Genomic DNA, 22,636 nt, shown 5'->3' on the forward strand with positions numbered 1-22,636 from the left:
AAGAACAATGCACTGTGCATGTACGGGAAGTTTAGTGGATCTTGTCCTTACTCACTGGTGGCCTCTTGCTACTGGACCCGGGCAACTAGCCAGCCATTAAAAAAGCCAGGAAGCCTGGTGCTGAGTTCTTATTTTCAGCTTTTCACAGAATGACAACAAAACATTTCTTTCAGAAAGCAAGTAATATGTAGTAACAGTCTTAGCTATGTTGCCATGGTAACCACAGGTAAGCCATTGTCTGTCTCAGTGTTTCATCAAGGTTATTTTGTCTCCGGGTAAGTCAGTTCTAAATGTTAAATACATTATCTTTCTGCTTTTAACACTTTCTTGGGACTTTTTTGTTTTAATATATTTTGGATATCATATTTTTAGGGCCTTTATGAAACAAATTGAGGCCCAGAAGTTCGAGTTATGTGTTTTACACCAGACTGGAAGCGGAGCCCAGAGTAAGGTCTGACCAGCAGTTTTGTGCTGTTTTTACAAGACCACACTGGGTCTGAATTATCTATTTTTCCTACTGTGGAGAAGGGACCTGGTCCTTCAGATTTCTCTTCAGGTACACATTATGACACTGCACCTCAGCTACTCTGCTTCCCAGGAAGTTGGAGATCACCTGGCATAAGCTGGATTCATCCTTATACAATTATTAAGAAGCCTATTGTCCATTTTCTGTAGTATCCCTCCTCGTTTGTGAAAAGTTGTGATTAAAGTTTTGTTGTTTTGAAAGATCAAGATGAATGCTGGTGCGAGACAGTCTGCCATAGGGTGTTTATAACTTGAAGAGTCAAGACATGAACTGTAACAATAGCTGTTATTGAATCATTCTAGACCAGTAGGCTACATATGTAAAAATCAAAAGTGATCTTTATCATTTTGTCACAATTCCAGTGTAGCCTAATTGGAGACCTCTATGGGAGCAAGTGGCACGGTGTTTACGAGTTTCTTCAGATTTGTCTATTTTTGTCCCAGCTGGAATCGTCCTTTTGAGTCACAGCTGACAAACAGTGACATCTAGTGGATGGCGAGGAACTTGTTGGGTCAAAGGGAGTATGGTGGGCAGCAGTTAAAAAATTCTTAGTTGATCACTAATATTTAAATACTTTAGTATGTAGAAAATATTCTCATATTCAAGAGTAGTTTATAGACATGTACAGGCAAAAAAAGCCTCAATTTAAATCAGCATGATTGAATAGTCACCAGATTACTTAATGAATCACCATCTTCTGCCACTAAAACAATGAAGTAGCTAGTGTAGCCCTCATGGAAGGAGTAAAGGGCATCAGAGGGTGGGGAGAGAACAGCTTGGACAAAGGCATGGAGTCAAGTGCGGAGGAGCTAAGCTTGGTTAGATTGAGGCAAGACAGGAAATTTGGGGGAGGTTCATGTGATTGCCCTGACATTTCCTAAAAGTGAGGGGCCAGGGTCTTGAGGAATGGGAAATATCTAGAATGTGCTCTTCAAGGGTAGGATTGCACAGTAGCCCAAAGGACCCTGGTGAAGCTGTGATGGTTCCTAGCTTCTCTTGTAGACATTAAATTGTAAAAAGAGGGCAAAGTACTCCCATCTGACACAAAAGGTGAGTGAAAGAAGCAAGGTTACCGATGAGACTATCTTTAAGGTTACAGTGTCCAGATGTACAGGGAGACGAAGGAAGATAGATTAGGGAGTAAGGTAGGATTGAGGGTCTAAAGCCTTATAAAGCGTTCCCAAAGGGATAATTTCTAGAAAAAGGCAAGAAAGGGAAGTTTATCTGAGAAAGGGGTTCTTGATTTGACATCTTTATGCTCCCTTGAAGTCAATTACCCAAAGAAAAGTCCTGCTCCTGAGAGTGTTATGAAGTCTCAGGGCCTCCATTGCCACCAATAGATCTTTTGTTGGCTTTCGATCAAGTATTTCCCTGTTCTTTTGAGAAAAATGGCTGTTCAGGAGGGGCCCAGCTGTTTGAAACATGTTAACCACTGCCACAAAATCTTTTAGTTTTCAGGGTTAAAACTAAAACTATGGAGGCAGCAAGAAGTTAAGTGAGACAGTAGGGCCATAGACCAGTTTTCATTTTTAGCTAGTTTTCTTTCGTTTGTTTAAATACCAACACTGGGTATCATAAATTCTATACAAACCTTCGTTTTAGTCTTTAAAGTTCTTTCAGTATAGTACTTGAGGCATTTGTTGAATTTTTGAAGTGCAGGCTCATTTACTAGAAGACTGGCAACAGTGAACAGGCTCACAATGCAAGACAGCGATTTGGACTCAACTGTGGGCTCATTTTTTCAGCTCAACTGAAAAATAGCATCACCTTTCCATGGTCATATGGTAGTAAATCTATTTGTGGGATTATAAAGCTATTAGAAATATTTAGTTTAAATGTTAGGATAACATAATGTTAGTTTAAATAAAACATAAAACATACCAATTTTTATATACTACACGGTCTCTTTAAAGTAGAAAAAATATGTAGAAAAGATTTGTAAGAAGTAAACCATTAACAGTGGTCACCTCTGGGTGGGGTAACTACAAGCACCCCCGTTTATTCCCAATTCTTTATATTTGTTGGTATTCATATATCTCGGTAAGTTAGAAAAATAAAGCAATAAAACAAAATTTTAAAGACTCAAAAAGTTTTGACTTGACTCAGTGGTCACCCCTGTCTACGTTTTAAGTAAACCTTTCTCCCCAGACTTCAGTTGACAGTTGTGGCTCCAAGCACTGAGGCCACAGAAAATGTGTTAAACGCCAGGAACAACACTAGCCATATGAGAAGTAGTAAATATCTGACTTGAAAAATCCGATAAACTGCTGATGGTTGGAGAGATGTAAAGGGAATACCCCTAATTTGGCATGTGTGAAAACAGACTGTGGTCTACCAACATGTCCTATGCAGTTCTTCAGAGCTCCACTAACTGGATGAACAGCAACTCCCCATGACTATTTCTGGAGTTGGCACATTTTAGAATTCAAAACCATTTGTCATTGGGCTCAATCTAAATTGAGTTAATTGCTACTTTCATTTCTCCTCTGGGAGAGAATGCGAGATGATGGATCAAGTCACATGATAACCAGTTCAACAGATGTGCCAAATTTTTAATGTCCTAGAATTTGTTTCTGAAATCCTATGGCTTCTTTGGCCTTAGAAAGCTTTGATTTGAAAAATCTCTTATACAGTTCGGCTGTAACAATTGTTTTGAAAATACAAATTTGTCCCAACATGATTAACATATAGGGAACAATTTGAGCCTAATGTGAACTTTGTGTTTGCTTAAGAGGCAATTTTATCTGTAAAGAAAACGTAAATGCATGCAGAAAACTGCAGCACGGTCAACTGCGTGGTGGGATTGAGCCACATCCTTCCACAGCTGGTGTTACAACTTTCCCTCTAATTTCAGATCACCCTCTTTCCACTGCTTCACATCTCAGTCAGAAGCTGCAACCCGTCTGATGCCCACTTCCAATGCGAACTTGCAGTATTCTCCAGGGTAAAGTGACATTTTTATTTGTAGTGCTTAATCTACTCATTTAACGTATGTAAAGACACTATATGCTACATATAGTTACCCACTTCCAAAGAACTAGAGGACAAAAATAGGTTGGCTAAAGTTTCAGTTGCCTAAGAGAAAAGTACCTCAAGCTATCAGTGTCTCTAGGTATCTGATGTGAAAATAATTTGTACAGTAATTCTAGAATATGGGGAGATGAGGCTATACTGCTTTGCCTTTGCCTACACTGCTTTATTTTGGAAGTTGTCAATTGAACTATATCCTTGATAGGGATTTGTCTACTTGACATTCACTTTTTACAAATGGTAGCTCCAGAAGCAGCTCCTTCCCACTCTGCTCCTCTAGAACAAGAGTTGAAGAGTGAAATATTTTGTTAAGTCACTTATCAAAGTATTAGATGTCTCAAGCAGCTAATGTGTCTATGGAAAAGGGCTAGAAGGCAATTTAAGTAAGATGTCCACATTTGCTGTCCCATTTTTTGTTACTTGAAGGGTTATGCAAACACTGCTTTCCCTTTGAGGCCCTCCCTAACCCCAGGGAATGTGTGTTTCGCCTTCATGTACTTTGTAGATAACTTGTTACATAGTATTTAGCATTGGTGGCACAATCCTGAGGGAATATCTTCTATTACCAGAGCCAAACATGTAATAGATGTTGAATAAATTGTAAGATAGTTCTGTCCCACACTGATACCCCCATATTGTAACTCTCATGCTTTGGAAGGCACATGTGGGTAGGGGGAGTGATCCTTGCGTGCCCTTAACATGGTAACATAAATGCCTTCTACTTACTAAACCTGCATGACCTACCTTGGTCCTATGCTCCCCACTACCACAGACACACACACACACACACACACACACACACACACCCAGTTCTGTGATAGCTGCGAAGGAACTGAGTCAGTTACCATCCATGCTATGCTGCCAGGGGACTTCCCTGGCTCTCCTTGGGAAGAGTCCCCGTCTCATTTTGCACTTCATTTCTTATTTGTTCACTAGCTATCCAAATCTTTCATCCTTTGTCAAATCTGGGGTCAAAGAGTAGGGGGCAGGAAACAGTATTGGATTCATTTGTCCTCAGAATGTACATCCTCTTAAAAGGAGTCCAGCTCTGAACAACACATACAACGCATCCTTGACATACTCTCCACTGACCCCAAGGCCAAGGTCTTTTTCATAGACCAGACACAGAAAAGATAGGCAATCTTCCAGTCTCAGCTGCAGCTGGTTGGCTCATTTACAGAGAATTGAACAGCTGAAGTCAGCTGTGAAAATCTCCCGTCAAGAAAGGGAACTCACTTTGTATTCAGCCAGTGACCCAAAGCTTGCCAACATTTCATTTTTGTTTGAAAGTCACTGCTTTCATTCAAAGAGCCAGATTACTATAAGAGCCAAAGTACTTTGTATACTACTCAGTTCTCTGTACCTTCCATGTGATTTCAAGGCCTATCAAAGTTTATTGTTGTGTAACCAGGGATGTCATAGATTTTTTGGTCAGGAAAAGTCTTGAGTCTAAATCTTGGTGACAGACCTGGTGGCATATAGCTCTTTATCTTGTTCACTTGCTACATTCCAATTCATTGTACGAGAATATTGGATAGCTGCAATCATGCTTCCTCTCCCATGGCTGACAATCCTTACGTTGTCTGGGAGGGCCTCTTTAATAGGTTGGCAAGTAGAAATAGAACACGCTGAATCTGTATGTGTCTATACAATGTGTATATACACACCAAAGGTATGAAAGCACTTTTTTCTTCTGAAGCTCACCAATCTTACCCAGATATCATTAAAGCCATACCCCATCTACCAAAGGGAAGTAACAGGAAACGAGACAATGATTTGTATGGGTGCTACGATCCCAGAGTGTGTGGCAGAGAGAAATGGACAAATGTAATTCATTAATCAGGAAAAGGAAGTCAAATTCAAGTCCAAATGACATTACACTAAAATGGGAGGGACCTAAATATTCAGCACAAGTTCCCCTTTATAAAGTCTCTTTGACCTTTTTAAAATTATTCCACATATTTAATGCTTCCTATATCACTTCCTGGAGGATATGGACATATTCAGATGTCTCCATATTTGAGCACATGAGCTAAACCAAGAGGACGGCGAGTACAAGGTAAACGGTCAGGGAAATTGCTCCATCAGAGATCTATCTGATCAGTTAACTCCCTAAGCCCTCTGAGGAGTCAACAAATGTGTTTAATGATGTAAGCATTGTGGTTTTTTTCCTCCACCTCCCCGCCCCCTTACCAAGAATTAGGTCACTAGCGTGGAATTCAGATCACAGATAGAATACTGTTATTAGGCGGATTTACTTTGAAAGGAGCCACACTGCCAGGCTTGATCTGCCTTAGCTTCAGCTATTCTGCAGTGGTTCTAGTTTGGTTAAAAGGTGGCTCATGTAACAGCAAGAGAAGCAAAAACTCTTGGAAGAATATCACCTTTTGGCAGACTTTAGGGGAACAGCAGGAGGCAGTCTACTCTAAAATAAATGTACTGGACTCAATTCATTTCATGTCAAAATTAAATCAGATGCATTAAGCAAAAGATACCATTTGAGTTGAGGTACATATGAAAAATGATATCAAAAAGTCAAAACTAGCAACTTTCCAAAACAGAGGTGGAGCAGCAGCTGTCCAGGCTGCGCATGTTACGCTCCTTCCTGCTCCCCGCCACGGCCTTGCCCACTCTGGCTGTAGAAAACGGTGAAAGAAACCACTATGATGTTTTGGGGGGTCAAAAACCCAGTGCCACCGGAAGAATTGCAAAAGACTTAAAGGAAACACTTTGAAGTACCACCCTGATAAGAATCCAAATGTAGAGAAGTTTAAACAGATTGCTCAAGCTCTGATGTAGAGAAAGGGAATTATATAGCAAAGAACAGGCAATTAAAAAGTAGAGCAAGTGGTGGTTTGGGCTACCCCCATGGACATCTTTGAAGTTTTTTGGAGAAAATGGAGAGGTAAAAAATGTGCATCAGCTCTTAGTGATATAATGATGCAACACGAAAACTAGGTCTGTAAAAGAATGTAATTTGTGACAAAACGTGAATGCTGAGGTGCTAAGTAAGGAGCAGGCGAGTCCTGCTCCAGTTGCGAGGTATGGGATGCAGGTAAGAATTCATCAGTTAGGACCTGGCATGGTTCAGAAAATTCAGTCTGCGAGCATGGAGTGCCAGGGCTGTAGGGGAACGGATAATTCCTAAAGACAGGTGTAAAAGCTGCAATGGAAGGATGATACTTCAATAGAAGATTGTAGTAGTTCATATTGACAAAGGTATGAGATGGCTGGAAGATGACATTAAATGGTGATGGACACCAAGAACCAGGACTGGAGGCAGGAGGTATCATTTAGATCGGAAGGGCCATGCTGTTTTTACTCGACGAGTTGACCTTTTCCTGTCTATGGACATACAGCATTATGTGGCTTCCAAAAGTCAGTCTCTTCCCTTAACAATCAAACCATAGTCATCATCCCTCATCTAGGTAAGACTGTCAAGCATGGAGATATCAAGTGCGCACTAAATGAAGGCATGCCAATTTACTGTGGCCCACATGATAAGGGTCGCCTGACCACTGAATTTGAGGTACACTTTTCTGAGAATGGCCCTCTTCCTTATAAACTATCTTTGCTGGAGAAACTGCCTGAGGAAGAAAGTAGAAGAAATTGATGAAATGGACTAGTTAGAAATGGTGGACTTTGATCCATACCAGGTAAGGCAGTTCTGTTACAATGGATAAGCACATGATGATGAACATCAACCTAGGGGTGCTGTTGTGCCAGACCTCTTAAATGGGGCCAGTGGATGACTCAATGCTGGCATTTTATATGCAGTAGTGAATGAGTGAAGGATATAATCATAATATGCTCACTACTTGGTATTGTTTTTGTCTTAATATTCAGCTTCAGAAATGTTTTAGAAGCTAAATGAAGAATAAACTCAAATATAAATGCTGGCTTTGCCCTGTATATGCCTTCAGTGTGCACCTTATTACCTGTAAAAACTACTTAAAAATAATTTTCCCCTAGCCTTTTTTCAGGTTATCTTGTGATCGAGTTCAGCTATGTACATGGAATAGCTTTGACCGAAATGCTAGGTATATGTATTGACTTCAGTGTAGAAACCTTCATTATTAAGCTATGAAATTAAAACTGGCAATAGACAAAAGAACTTAATTTGTAGAGAAGTGTTGGTCTGTATAGTTGCATTAAGTGAGATTGCTTGTGATACCTCTGCATTTAATCTACTGCCTCAATTGTTTGTTGAAAATGCTTTATAATTTAGCCTGTGGTATCAATGACAGAAATGATACCTTTCTAAAGGGGCTTATCATAATATGCTGCCTTCTTAAGGGCTTGCAGCACTTGTAGAATTATATTCCCTTCTGCTGTTTTGTTAAAAAAAAAAAAATACACACACACACACACACACACACACACACACTTACAGTACTGGTTACATTTTTTCCCTTTCTCTTTGGACCATGAATGAGTCTTACAGAGTAGTGATTTCTGGAGCAGGGTCACTTACTTATGAGTTACAGAGATGAGACCTTTACAGGAAAAGTAATTTGAATGTATGAGATGGGAAGGTTATTTTTTGGTATGTTAAAGCTTACTTTAAACCATATAACTTATACTCCAAAGTAAGTGAAGTATAATATTGGTAGTATAGCAAATTATGATGAGCAGCTTTAATTTTGTTTAAAAGTCATATGTTCACAAGCTTAAATGTGGATATCAGAATTCAAGCAATTCTTGAAATGTATGTTTCCTGAATATGCTGATTACACAGCAAAAAAAAAAATTCAAAACTTACAAAAGGAGGTTCACATAATCATTTGAACTATCCTTTAGACCAATTTTTTTTTCTAGCCAAGTAGTTGTCATCCATTCTTATTAGCCCTTGTGCCAGGTGGGGCATTACTGTGGGATGTAATTGCTCACATCCCTGGCTGAACCTTGCCTGGAGCTAAAAGATGGTGGATATAAGCAACAGGATAAAAACTGAAAAACATGAAGGTCACACCTTGGGCTACCACTTTTTTCTTTTAAACTGTGTGCCTTCCAGGTGAGAAAAAGCTGTCCCCTCAATATCCTGTAGGTGTCAGTGAAGGGCTACATATTTCCAGTAAAATTCAAATAAGACTGTGTAAGCCTCAGGCAACTGATACTAGCAGTTACATTAAAATCAAGACTCCAAAGTCATACAGTAAATAGCAGAACTCTTATTCAATTCAAGCTGACTTACGGCTCCTCCATGCTACCTGCTTCTCTTCCCTTCCTTCTCCCCACAACCCTCAACAATATATTAGCAGCTACTGGCTGGGAAAATGACTTATTTGAAATTGTCTGATCACATGCTCTCATAATCATGAGTTTTAAAATTCATATAGGTTCCCTTTTCAATTAAATGTGTTCATAAATAAAGTTGGAGTTACCTGTATTCCTTTCTTTAGTCGGGCCATAGGACAAGTAAGCTGAGACACTTACTTGTGATGGTCCATAAAGTCTGCAGAAAGCTGAAAAAAGCTTACAATAAAACATAAGGAAGAAATGTTCCAAAAAAGAACATAATATCATAAGAAAATGTTGGTCACCTTGATGATGAAGCAAGCCAATTTTTGATAAAGTCCTTTTAATGGAAAATGTAAAACCCTTTTCAACTTCAATGTACAAAGCCATATGTAACACTTGCACTTAACAAATAAAAGCCAGCCAATGTTTTAAAAAAATACATCATTAAATGTATATATGTATATATTTACATAGCATATTAAGTTTAATATTTAGCTTTAAAAGTTCACATAAATTTTACCAAAATGAAACAATTTTAAATAAATTACACCTTTTGAAAATGTTTAATTGTACAGTCAATAGCTTCAACAAAATATTGAAGTGTCTGTATTTAGTATCTACTTTATATACTTTACATTTTACAAATTTTACAATTATTTGGCAGTAATTTTCTGATTATAACATGAATGCTGTGCGATTCAGCAATTTCCCAAACGCAGGCAATAGCTGGTGTTTGTGTCCTATTCTCACAGTAACTGTGTCTCTATGTAGTGAAAAATATCAGTTATTTTAGTAAACTGTACAAGGTCACATTTACACTTGATCAACAATATAGCATAGAATTTTGTATTTTTTTTTCCAAAAATAAATACATCATTTTAAATCTGGAATTTTCACAAACATCATATACACTATAATACAAAAACAGCTATGAAGCGCTGCTTTTTAAATGTAGCTTGTTTTAATAACAATGAATCATAGGAGCTGTGACTTAGGCTGTACTGCTGCAGTGTCAGTAACAAGTAATTACTACAGAGAGAATTTCTTGGCACTGATGGTTTTATGAAGCTTAAGTCAGTGTGCATACATATATCATCGTTCAAGAGTAAGTAATATCACCAGTTCTATGGCCGAAAAACAGCAAACTGGAACACACCTAATTTTCTTCCATATCCTCTGTTTCATCTTCGTGTATCTTCAAAGCTCTCACCATTTCCTTGACTGCATGATACAAGATGTTTTTAACCTGAAAGAGATGTTGGTATTTCTAATCACTAAACCTGAAGATAAACAAATGAAAACTGCTATATTAAAAAAAAAAAAATTAAAGAAGGAAAACCAAATTGAAGAAAAATAAATGTCAAAGTAAAAAAATGTTAAAGCCTGCAGAACAGGAGCTAGTTAGAAAACTAATCCCTTACCTGTAGTTTATCATCATAATTGATTTCTTCCTTCAAAAGTCTTAGTTCCTGTGTTAAATGAAATGACTGTACAAGATGTTCTGGAGACACAAAGTCTTCAGTTACCTGAATACAGCTGTGAAAATTCTGTACCTATCCCCAAACACAAAAAGAGTAAAATGTAAATTTTAGGAGGTAGGGATAAAAAAAAAAAGTTGTCTATTAACAGTAAACACAATGGACAATTCACCAGAGAACTTATTTTCTTAAAAATATCAAATGGATTTCAAAGCAGATGACCACACTTTAGGAGAAAGTTATATCACTGAAAAGCTTCATGTAAAGTAACTTTATAAACACAAAATATTTTTAAATGATGAAAAGAAAAACTTTCTAGGAGTCCTTCAGAGAGGCTGATAATTATTAAATTATCAATTTTGTCATGGTAGATTTTTTGGTGTTACTTAAAGAAAAAAAAAGGCTAACTGGAAAGTAGTTGTTTTCTATCAATCTGGATGTTTATCATTGCTCTGCTGGCTTTCAACATTTTGACCATTTCACTGTTAACTTTTATACCAGAGTGTAAAGAAAAAGAAATGACAGTTTGATTATCTGTGAGGAACTGGGATGAAAACTACAGTTCCAGACAGATCTACTCACAAGAGTTTTAGAATTATTTTAGGATTTTGTTTGTTCATGCCTTTCTTTCAAACCAAAGATAACCTTCACTCTCCTGTGGGTATAGTACAACTGTTTTCCAAGTTGTCTCTCTCCTGACTAAATGGTTTTCATAAGAAGCCAATGTCTTATGTTATTTGTTTCGCATCTACAAGATGACTCCACACTTTGCTATTTCTTAGAACTGCTCTCTATTAATGCTCAGTATAATGACAAAGGCCCAAGCTGATCCAATCTGGATTCTGTGATGTTTCAGAAAATTCCTGGGAAAGGAGAAATAAATGAAAACCAAGCTCCTAAATTTATTCTAATTTTTTAAAGCATACAAATTAATTGGGAGGAGTGAGAAGTGGAAGATAGTAAGTGGGGAATGGAGACTGTTAAAAAATCTAATTGAAATAAGGCCTAAAGTCAGCAGAAGGAAAGAAATAATCAAAATCAGAGCAGACATAAATGAAATTGAAAACAAAAATAAACAATAGAAAAAATAAATACAACAAAGAGCTGGTTCTTTAAGAAGGTTAATAAAATTGAAAATCTCCTTGCTAGACTCACTAAAGAAAAAAGAGAAAGGACACAAATAAACAAAATCTGAGATCACAGAGGGGAAATTACGACTGCCTTAGCAGAAACACAAAGGATCATGCAAGAAAACTATGAAAAGTATATAACACCAAATTTAATAACCTAACTTAGAAAAATACAATCTTCCTAGACTGAATCAAGAAGATCTGGAAAATCTAAATAGACCAATTAGAAGTATGGAAATTGAAACAATCATCAAAAACCTACCAAAAAGTAAAAGTCCAGGACCAGATGGCTTCATCAGTGAATTCTACCAAACATTCGAAGAAGTTTTGATACCTATTCTCCTCACTCTTCCAAAAAAATCAAAGAGGAGACAATACTTCCCAACTCATTTTATGAGGCCAATATTACTCTGTTACCAAAACCTGGTAAAGATAACACATAAAAAAGAAAACTACAGACCAATATCTCTTATGAACACAGATGCAAAAATCCTAAATAAGATACTAGCGAACCGAATACAGCAACATATTAAAAAGATTATATACCACGATCAAGTAGACTTCATTCCAGGGGCACAGGGAAGGTTCAACATATGTAAATCAATGTGATACACCACATAAACAAATTAAAAAATAAGAATCATATGATCCTATCGATAGATGCAGAAAAAGCCTTCGACAAGATATAGTGTCCATTTATGATCAAAGCACTTAACAAAGCACTCGATATAGTAGGAAAGTACCTTAACATAATAAAGGCCATATATGACAAACCCTCAGACAACATTATATTCACTGGTGAAAAACTAAAAAACCTTCCCTCTAAGATCAGGAACAAGGCAAGGCTGTCCACTATCACCACTGCTATTCAACATAACAGTGGACGTCCTAGCAAGTGTAATCAGGCAAGAGAAAGATGTAAAAGGCATCCAAATAGGAAACGAAGAAGTCAAACTGTCACTATTTGCGGATGACATGATTCTCTATATAGAAAAGCCTAAAGACTCCACAAGAACACTACTAGAAACAATAAGCAAATACAGTAAAGTCTCTGGATACAAAATCAACATTCAAAAATCAACAGCATTCTTATATTCTAATAACAAAGTGTCAGAAAAAGAAGAGGAAAAAATAATTCCTTTTGCAATTGCACCAAAAAGAATAAAATACCTAGGAATAAATTTAATGCAACATGTGAAGGACCTATATAATGAAAACTATTAAAAGAAATAGAAATAGAAAAAGAAAAAGAAATTGAAGAAGATACAAAGAAATGGAAAGATATTCTGTGTTCTTGGATTGGAAGAATCGACATAGTTAAAATGACCATATTACCATTATACAGATTTAATGCAATCCCCATCAAAATTCCCTCAGCATTTTTTAAAGAAACAGAACAAAAAATCATCAGATTTGTACCCCGAATTGCCAAAGCTATCTTGAGAAAAAAGAATGAGGCTGGAGGCATCACTCTGCCCGACTTCAAATCATACTACAAAGTGACAGTAATCAAAATGGCATGGTATTGGCAGCACAACAGACACACAGACCAGTGGAACAGAATCGAGAGTCCAGAAGCAAACCCATATTTATACGGGCAAATAATTTTTGACAAAAAAGCCAAAAGCATACAATGGGGAAAGGAAAGCCTCTTCAATAAATGGTGCAGGGAAAACTGGAAGGCCACCTGCAAAAGAATGAAATTAGACTGTTGTCTCTCACCACACATGAAAATTATCTCAAAATGGATTAAAGACCTGCAAAGACCTGAAACAATAAAATGCTTAGAAGAAAACATAGGAAGTAAACTCAAGGACCTTGGACTTAAAGAGGATTTTATGAATTTGACCTCAAAGGCAAGGGAAGTAAAAGCAAAAATAAATGAATGGGACTACATCAAACTAAAAAGCTTCTGCTCAGCAAAAGAAATCGTCAACAAGGTAAAGAGACAACCATCCGAATGGGAAAATATATTTGCAAGCAATGCCTCCGATAGCCTATATCCAAAATACAAGATCCATCAATCCATAATACAACACAAAAACAACGATCATCCAAAAATGGCAGAGGACTGAACAGACATCTCCCTAGAGGATACAGAATGGCCAACAAATATGAAAAGATGCTCACATGCTAGGTATTAGGGAAACGCAATCAAACCCAATGAGATACCACCTCACACTTGTAGAATAGCTATAATCAACAGGACAAGTAATAACAAATGTTGAGAGGATGCAGAGAAAAAGGAACCCTCATACATGCTAGTGGGACTGCAAATTGGTACAGCCACTATGGAAAACAGTATGAAGGTTCCTCAAAAAACTAAGAATTGATCTACCACATGATCCAGCAATCCTACTACTGGGTATTTACCCCAAAGACTTGAAAACCCATATCCAAAAAGGTATTTGCACACTGATGTTCATAGCAGCATTATTCACAGTGGCCAGGACATGGAAGCAACCAAAGTGTCCTACGATAGAAGATTCACTAAAGAAGCTGTGGTACATATATACAATGGAATATTACTCAGTCATGAGAAGAGATGAAATACTTCCATTTGCGACAACATGGATGGGCCTTGAGATAATCATGCTAAGCAAAATAAGCCAGACTGAAAAAGTATAAAATCACATGATATCACTTATATGTGGGATATAAACCTAAAAGCAACAAATGAACAGGGCAAACAGACTCAGGGACATGGACAATGGACTAGTGGTTACCAGAGGGTGGGGGGTGGGGAGAGGAGGAGAGGTAGACAGAGTAAAAGGGGTCGAATATAGGGAACTGGAGGAGGGTGAAGTGGATAAAGGGGATCAAATATATGGTAGCTGAAGGAAAGTGGACTTTGGGTGGTAAATACACAATAGAATATATAGATGTCAAATGATAATGTACACCTGAAAATTATATAATTGTATTAACCAGTTACTCCAATAAACTTAATAAAAAATAAAAAATTAAAAAAAAATCTAACTGATGACAGAGTAATGGATTCCAAAGAGGCTGGAATTCCTCTTCTGGGCAGAATGAACATATGAACAACTGCTGAAGTCTGTCGTTTTTAACTCTAAGCACTATATGCCTCTATTGATAATTCGACAGCATATATTATCTGTCTATCTAACTATCTAATCTAATCTATCTAAATGAAACATTCTCTTCTTTTTTAATCATTAGGTTGTTGGTTCCTCTGGACGATGAACATAGTGGATGCCTCATATTTTCAGCACTGCTGTAGTTTCACTGGATCTTCATTATGCGTCTGTACAGCAGGAAACTACGGATAAGACGTTCAGCGCATATTCCAAGATAAATCAGCCAATAAATGGCAAGTCAATAGGAACCTAGCTCCTGTGATATCTTGTCTCACATGCTTTACAGTCTTACATTAACTCTGTCATACTGGCTTAGTCTCCAGATGCCCTGTTCTGTTTTCATTTACCTGAACATGTCTTTAAAAGTTCCAGCATGTACCTTTTAGCACACCTAGCCCTACTGTTTTTATAACTTCTGTTTTCATTGGTATTGCAATGTTGTTTATATATCTTTTTTTTTTCTGGTTTCCATTAGCTCTTTGGGCAAATTTAAGGTAGTTGACTTAAAATCTATGTCTAGTTAGTCTAATATCTGGGCTCCCTCAGGATAGTTCCTGTCAATTTTTTTCTCTATGAACAGGTCACACTTTCCTGTTTTTGTATATGTTTGTAACTTTTTCTTGAAAATTGGACATCTGAACATGATGTGGTAACTGGAAATCTGATTCTCCCACCGTCTCAGGGTTTGCCGCTGTTGATTTTTTTGTGACTTTTCCAACTATTTTTGGAAACTATTTTTGCAAAGACTGTATTCTTTGTTAGGTGTGGTCACTGAAGTCTCTGTTTAGTTATTTCAATGGTCAGCCAGTGACCTGCCAGAGAGCCCTTGAAACACCAAAAATCAGCTGCTCTTTTCTTCATTAAGCAGTCCTCTAGTTGATCTAAGTCTTGGATTAGATTCCTGAGTTCTGAAAAAGTTGATTCTGTCAGTCTTTGCCAGTATATGGTTGTTGTTTTTCACTTTTAGTAACAGTGACTTTTATAGTGCTTACAAGATGCTTTTTTGTTTACTAATGACCTCAACCTAATTTACTTTGCTTAAAGGCTTAAGGGTTAGTTTGAAGGGGCAAGATTCAGTTTTAAAGTAGAACACATGTGAACTTCCATTCCACTTAACCCTTTCTTTGGTCAAGTTTGAGTCATTTACATTTCACTTCCTTGATGGACTATCTTATTCATACTTGCCTTAAGGATCAGTTGTAATTGGAAATAGGTAATGTTAAGAAAATATAACTCTTGTGTTCATAGTAGGAAGGTTATTATATTGTTACTGTAATTTCCCATATACATAACAACTTATGAGAACTTAAGAGTGTAAAGATTTTTGCCAAAGTCTAAGTCATATGAATGCAGAGAATTTACAACATTTACATTATGAACTCACTATGAATGACCAAACACAATCAATTAAGCTAATATTAAGGGCAAATTTATCACTAAAGATTTTATGTTAATTTTTAAAATTGTCGCTGTTTAAAATAAAGGCTGTTTAGACCTCAGAGTACTAGAGATGAGACAAAGTAAATACTGGAGGTCCTGGAGGTCAGCGTCTACCTGCTCTGTCTAGGGACACACAGGGATTTCACAGCCTTCAGTCATTTTGCCAACAGGAGATTTTCAGTCTGCAATTCTAGAGTAATTAAAATATAAAGAGGGCTGTGGCTATGATACTTTCCCTCGCTCAGCCTGCTCAGATATTCATCTGGACACCCCTGCACAGACAGAGCAGAGTTCCTCCTGCTCCTTAAGCCTGGCTAAGTGCTTACTGGTGACAAAGCAAAGAACAGAATGTTGCTTCTTCCCTAGCACTGCTGGCCCGTCACGCAGTATCATTTGGTTGAATCAGTTTTTTGGTCAGTGTCTTGGGTTTACAAGGGCTTGCTATTTGTTTGGTTTTCAAAGCGTGGTCCCTGCACAGTAACATCAGCATCACCTGGGAACTTAGAAATGTAAAATTTCAGGTCCCTCTTCAGACTCACTGAATCAACTTCTGGGAATGGAGTCCAGCAGTTTCTGGTTTTTTTTTTTTTTTTTTTAATCAAGCCCTTCAGGAAATTCTCATGTATACTAAAACATGAGAAGTACTGACTTATTAGAGTATTAGAGTTCGGGATTATTTTAAGGGTCACCTGTCTTCTATTGGAAGTGTTGAAACTATCAATGAAAAGTTTTCAGGACCTCTAAGGACTAAATAAGTTGTAAATAATAATGCATCTCAAATCCAAGTCAATATTGTGAACACAGTTCTTATTTCCTCTCAATTCTCTCTCAAAACCACATTACCACCCCTTGTTGAGCTGTAAAAAACACAACAGAGTGCAAAAAACAAACAAACAAACAAAAAACCAAAAAAAAAAAAAAAAAACCTGTGCTGCAATTATCACACCACATAATGGAAGGAAGGTAGAAATTCTTCTTATAGCTGGCAATTCTGTGCCAAAATATGCAGCAGAGAAGTTTTTTCTTGGAACAATCATTAACTTAGTGGCAGAGATCATAATAGAATCTGCCAGTTTAGGCCATACATCCTGCCTCAGTCTATTTACGTATAACATCTTTTTGTTGCAGGCGAAATGTGCTCTTTATAATCTAAGTAAAATTTCTAAAACATGTTTTCCTATGTACTTATGTGTATGATCATAACTGGAAGTAAAGAGTGCAACATAAGTGAACTTTCTGAAGTAGCCAGAGAAGACACATATAGAAACAGGCCAAAATATACATCTTTGTACAAAGAGCATAGTAAAAATTATAGAGAGTCATAATTTTGTTTTCATCTATACTTTTGCAAATAAAAAAAAAACCCAACAACAACAACCCTGTTCTCGTGAAGTTTACATTCCATTTGGGGGCAGGGGTTAAAAAGACAATAAACAAAGTTAATTATGAAACATGTTGGAAAGTTATGAGTGGAATGGAGCAAAATAAAATAGGGAAGATGACAGGCAGTTGGGGCGACACAATTTGCAGTTTTAAACTAGAGTGAAGACCTCACTAAGGTGACTTTTGAGCTAAGCCTTAAAGAATGAGAAGAAGCAAGTCTTACAGATATCTTAAAGGAAAAATAATTTCAGACAAAAGGATTATCGAGTACAGTGGCCCTGAGGTGGGAGCATGCTTCGTATGTGTGAAAACCACAAAGAGGGCAAAGTAGCAAGAGAAGTAAGGGAGAGAGCAATGGAAAGAAGGCAGTGAGGGGGGTGTGTGTGTGCATGTGTCCATGCAGATAGGATACAAGTACAGATTGTTTAGGGCCTTGTGAGGTTTCGAGCAGTGATCTGTGAACTAAACTTTTTAACAGGATCACTTTCCCTACTATTTTGAGAAAACACAGCTCTTTTCCCTCTCTGCCCAAGAAAGCAGAAGCAGCAGAGAGACATGCATGAGATTGCTCTGTAATAGTGACTGCACCTCAGCAGGAGAAGCACTGGAAGCAAAGGCGAGAAAAAGACTAAATTTTCACTGTGAACCCTCCTGTACTATTTGAATTTATTAAAAATCATATGTATGTATTATATTTTCAAAAGAAAATATTTGAAAGCAGTCTTTTCAATAAATAGTACCGGAACAACTAACTGTCCATGTTCAAAAAACTGGAACCTTGATCCATACTTTGTACTGCAACTAAAACTGGACCATAGACCTAAATGAAAGAATAAACGACTATAAAACTTCCAGAAGAAAATGTAAGAGAAAAGTCTTTGTAATCTTGGGTTAGACAAAAAATTTACAGACATTAACAATAAAAGTAGGATACATAAAAAAGCAATCGATCAATGAACTTCATCAAGATTTTAAAACTTCTGTTCTTTGCAAGTCACATTAAGAAAATGGAAGGACAAGCCAGAGAGTAGGAGGATATATCTGCAAAGCACGTAACAGATAGAGAGGGCTTATAAGTAGAGTAGATAAAGAACACTCAAAACTCAGTAAGAAAAAAACCCAATTATTAAAAAAATGGACAAAATATTTGAACATACATTTACTAAAACAGATAAACTATGGCAAATAAACACAGGAAAATATGCGCAACATATTTAGTAAAGAAAATGTAAATTAAAACCACAATGAGACACCAATGCATACTTACTCAAATGCTTAAACTGACAATAAGTAGAGGAAATATAACTCACATGTACTGCTTTGGAGAATGGCCTGGCAGTTTCATAATCTTACATTTATCATATGACCAGGCAATCTCACTACTTGGTATTTATCCAACTAAAATGAAAACCTACATTCACACAAAATTCTGTACGTGAATGTTAATTGTGGCTTGCTTTATTACTGCCCTGAACTGAAAACAACCCAAATGTTCTTCAGTTGGTGAACAGATTAAAAAACTGGCATATTTATATAATGAACAACTACCCAGCAATAAAAAGGAAACAATCACTAATACACACGACATAAATGAAACTCAAATGTATTGTTGAATAAGAAAAGCTAAATTCAAAGGCTATATATTGTATGATTACAATTATATGATATTCTTATAAATGCATAACTACAGGGAAAGGAAAGAATTAAACGATTATAGGAATGTTAGATGGGAGAAGAGGTTATAAAAGGGGCAAGAGGGAATTTCTTAAGAGTGATGCAAGTGTTCTATATTTTAATTATGTTGTGACCTAACTATGTATTTGTCAAAAGTTACAGAACTGTATACAAAAAGGGTATATTTTACTAAATGCAAATCATACTTCAAAAAAAAAAAAAACCCAAAAAATGAAAAACCAAAAAACCAAAAACAAACAAACAAACAAACAAACAAAAAACAAAAAAACCCCCACATAAAACTGCACTGTCCAGTTCAACATTAAGAAAATGGGTACTGGATAAGTTGAATATGTAAGAATTTTCAAGGAAGACTGTTTTGTATTATCAGAGAATTACTCCTATTTACAGAAAGATTTACTGTACTATTTTCTTAAATAGGCTACTCCTTTGAGGGTATTTTACATTTAGATACAGATTAGTCTTCTGATAAGAGGCTATAAGGCAAAAAAAAGTACATGGAGGTGAATTGCAATTAACCTTGAATCATAAATGATCTAACATCTCTGAAATGATCATGTAAATCCATGGAAAAATAAAAAACAATTTAACATAAATATTAATTTATTAACACAATATTTTCCTCCAGGAAGTTATTAGAAAAAGTTATATGTTATTTTTTATTGTTTCTATTTTGCTCTCCTAATTGCAATTTGAGATCTAAGAATGATAAATCTAACCTTGAATTTGACATCTTAAAAGCTAAGCAACTATTATGACTTAAGGACTATATGTGCTATTATAATAGTGTCACAAATGCTTTTAGCATTTGGAAGTAATTGTATATATTGTTATATAAAATGTGGGAAACCTTCTTAGGTAAAAGTACACATACCAGATACTTTGCACACTTTGTTTCAACGAGGGCTAAATTGGTCTGTGTAGCTTCAGTCTACTTACAGGAATCCATTGTATGTTTAATCCAGTCCTTTATACCCACCATCTATTCTGTACCATTCTTCCAGGTGCCACACAGTTAAGCCACAGAAACAAAGATTAAGTTCAGTTTTTAAGTTTTGTGGATGGACAGCTAAAAATTAACATGCCATCTTTCTTTGGACATGTAATTGCTATGTCAGCAAACTAGAGACTCAAGGAGGATACACTTGAAAGCCCAAATTTTTAAATGGTCTAGCCCATAATTCATTCTATTCATACTTGGCGCCTTAAAAGATATATGATCTCTAAGTCTTAATATGCCCCCTCCTACTGTTAAGTCTCAATTATTAAGAACTGAACATAGTACAGTGAATCCTCACTTAACAATGTCAGGTTCTGTGACTTTAAGTGAAACGTAAGTGAACTTTCCACTTATAATGAAACCAATTTTTCCATAGGCTAATTGATATAAACAAAAGTTAAACTGCTATAGCAAAACGAAATATTATTCAAAGATCTGCTGTACCTTTTCCCCTAAAAAATTTTTAAAAATTAGATTTCAATCCATTAAATCAGAGACAATACAAAAATAGAAATACAGCTGATGTTTAAACAATTTAAGCTCTCAAAGAATTTAATTATGTCAGATCTCTTCAAGCACTAAAAAGCTATTTTGGTGATTTCTTAATAAAGGCACACTGGTACAAGTTATTTTCTTATGTTTTCATTTATACTTATACTACTCAGAAGAATTTTTTTTAACCCAAAGCTGGAACAAGTTTTGCGTACCTGATGAAGTGCTCCTGCTGGTAAGACAACAGCATCACCAAGGAACTGAATAAGAGTGCAGGTTCTGACTCCATATTCCTCAAACAGCCTTTGGCGGAGCTTTTTGTTCACATACCAACTTTGGTCACGTATTGGATCATGTTCTGGTAGAACTTCAAGGCCTTGTTCTTTTGAAATCTGAAATATATGGATTAAAATTAAAATATACACCCCAAGTAAGGGAAATAGCAAATCCTGTATTTCAATTTTCTTTAATAAATAATAGTTGTTTGTTCTCAGAATCTTATGGAATGATACCTAAACTCAAGTTAAAGAAAATAATATTCCACAATTTAAAAAGCCAAAGGATATTAAAACAATACTGCACACTGATGAGCTATTAATAAAGTGAATCATATCCCCTTCTCATCTCTTCCTTCCACTTTACAATTGTTTCAAGAGTGTAACAGAGATGAGGAAAAGCTTAGTTTTCCAAGTCAGTTCATTCATATGTAGATTTCATAAACATGTATTGATCCTCTTTTTTAAGGTAGGTACAAAGATATCTACCTTTATACTCCTAGTCTTCTAACACTTGACAAATCAGTTTCAAGGGACCCTTATAACCAGTGAATAATCAGCTTTAAAAAGCATAATTTATAATATTTTTAATTAAAACACTGGTAAGGTAATCTGAGACAAAATAGTAGATATAGGGCTACAGCCATTTCACACTGGCCAGAGACAAACCTTAAGTCCCTTTAGAAGGAAGATTAATAATAATAAGAAAAGAAGCAACGGTCCTTTAAAAGAAATCCCTATCATTAGAAAATTTAGAAAATATCTGAGCAAAGGGTTTAAACCAGTGATTTCAGATAAATGTAACACTTTCATTTAGTGTCTTAACTAAATAGAAGGTAAATTTTCCAAAATTCCTGTCTTGAAGTAAATATCAAAGAGCAATCAGATGTGATAAAGTAGAATTATTCCCTAGGTGAACAGCAAAAAATAAAAATAAAAATAAAAAAAAGATCCTACATTCTTTAGTCATTACTTTTCACCAAGGTTAATATCTGACTCATCAACAGATTAGTTCTTTACTATAAGGAGATGGGGGAACATCAGTAACTGAGAAGAAATAGCCATTCAAAACCCTCAACATGAAATGAGCTTTAAGAGGAGGAAGAGAAAGGAGCATTTGACTTTAAACAAGAAAAATCCCATTATTTACTCTTATGTTGCTGAATGCCAAATGAAGTTGAATTAAAAATTAGTGAGTCTTTGCTCAAGGTGAAGAGATAAACTATTTGCAACCTAAATTATACCTTTTGAAGAAATTCCCTTATCTTATCAACGTCTTTTCCAGCATAAATATGCCACAGAGCACCAGGTATTTCACTTGAGTCCTTCAATCGTTTTCTTAAAATGTCATCCAAATCTTCTTCCTCAAATTTCTTGAGTATTCCTGAAACACAAAAGAATATTTTCGAATTGGTCAGTAAAGAATACCAACAGAAAGCCAACTCTCTTAAAATTGATCAGAGGCAGCATAGCGCCTGACTAGATTGGGACTCTAGTCAGAGGAGATGAACCCAGTTATATATCAACTGTAAGAACTATAAGAACTATAAGAGCAGAGAACATTAACCCTGTGTAACTGGGGACACAAGTACCTTTCCTGGTTTGTTTTCTGCAAATCAAAGAACGAGATAAAAACTTAAGGGCTTCTACTCAAACTTAACCAACTTTCTTCCTGTCTCACGGGAGTGGTCATAACAATGATTTGTACTCATATAGCATTTTATAACTTACAAAAGACTTTCATGACTACTATTAATCAGGTGGCCTCTGTAACCACTTAGTAAGGTAGATAAGGATCATGACCTCTATTTAATATCTGAGCAAACAGGTTCAACGAGATGAATG

The 22,636-nt window shown here is 36.2% G+C and overlaps 1 protein-coding gene and 1 pseudogene across 12 annotated transcripts in view; one reads left to right on the forward strand and one right to left on the reverse strand.

Moving 5' to 3' along the window:
• The first annotated feature begins 6,350 nt into the window (after positions 1-6,350).
• On the forward strand, positions 6,351-7,454 carry LOC105298822 (annotated as a pseudogene).
• A 1,666-nt stretch (positions 7,455-9,120) lies between these two features.
• JMJD1C (jumonji domain containing 1C) overlaps positions 9,121-22,636 on the reverse strand; it is a 256,964-nt gene continuing 243,448 nt past the window's right edge. For 9 of the 12 annotated variants that reach the window (XM_023536646.1, XM_011370237.2, XM_011370240.2 and 6 more), the window contains 4 exons: positions 22,036-22,175; positions 20,732-20,908; positions 10,219-10,350; positions 9,400-10,043 (listed from right to left, as the gene is read on the reverse strand). In XM_023536646.1, the coding sequence (XP_023392414.1) occupies positions 9,954-10,043; positions 10,219-10,350; positions 20,732-20,908; positions 22,036-22,175 (539 nt within the window). In that variant the 3' untranslated portion in view covers positions 9,400-9,953. Of the gene's footprint in view, positions 10,044-10,218; positions 10,351-20,731; positions 20,909-22,035; positions 22,176-22,636 lie in introns of all 12 variants that reach the window. The other 3 variants (XM_023536645.1, XM_023536644.1, XM_011370239.2) reach the window with 1 other exon arrangement.

The sequence above is a fragment of the Pteropus vampyrus genome, unplaced genomic scaffold (genome assembly GCF_000151845.1).
Source record: "Pteropus vampyrus isolate Shadow unplaced genomic scaffold, Pvam_2.0 Scaffold165, whole genome shotgun sequence".
Lineage (NCBI taxonomy): Eukaryota > Metazoa > Chordata > Mammalia > Chiroptera > Pteropodidae > Pteropus > Pteropus vampyrus.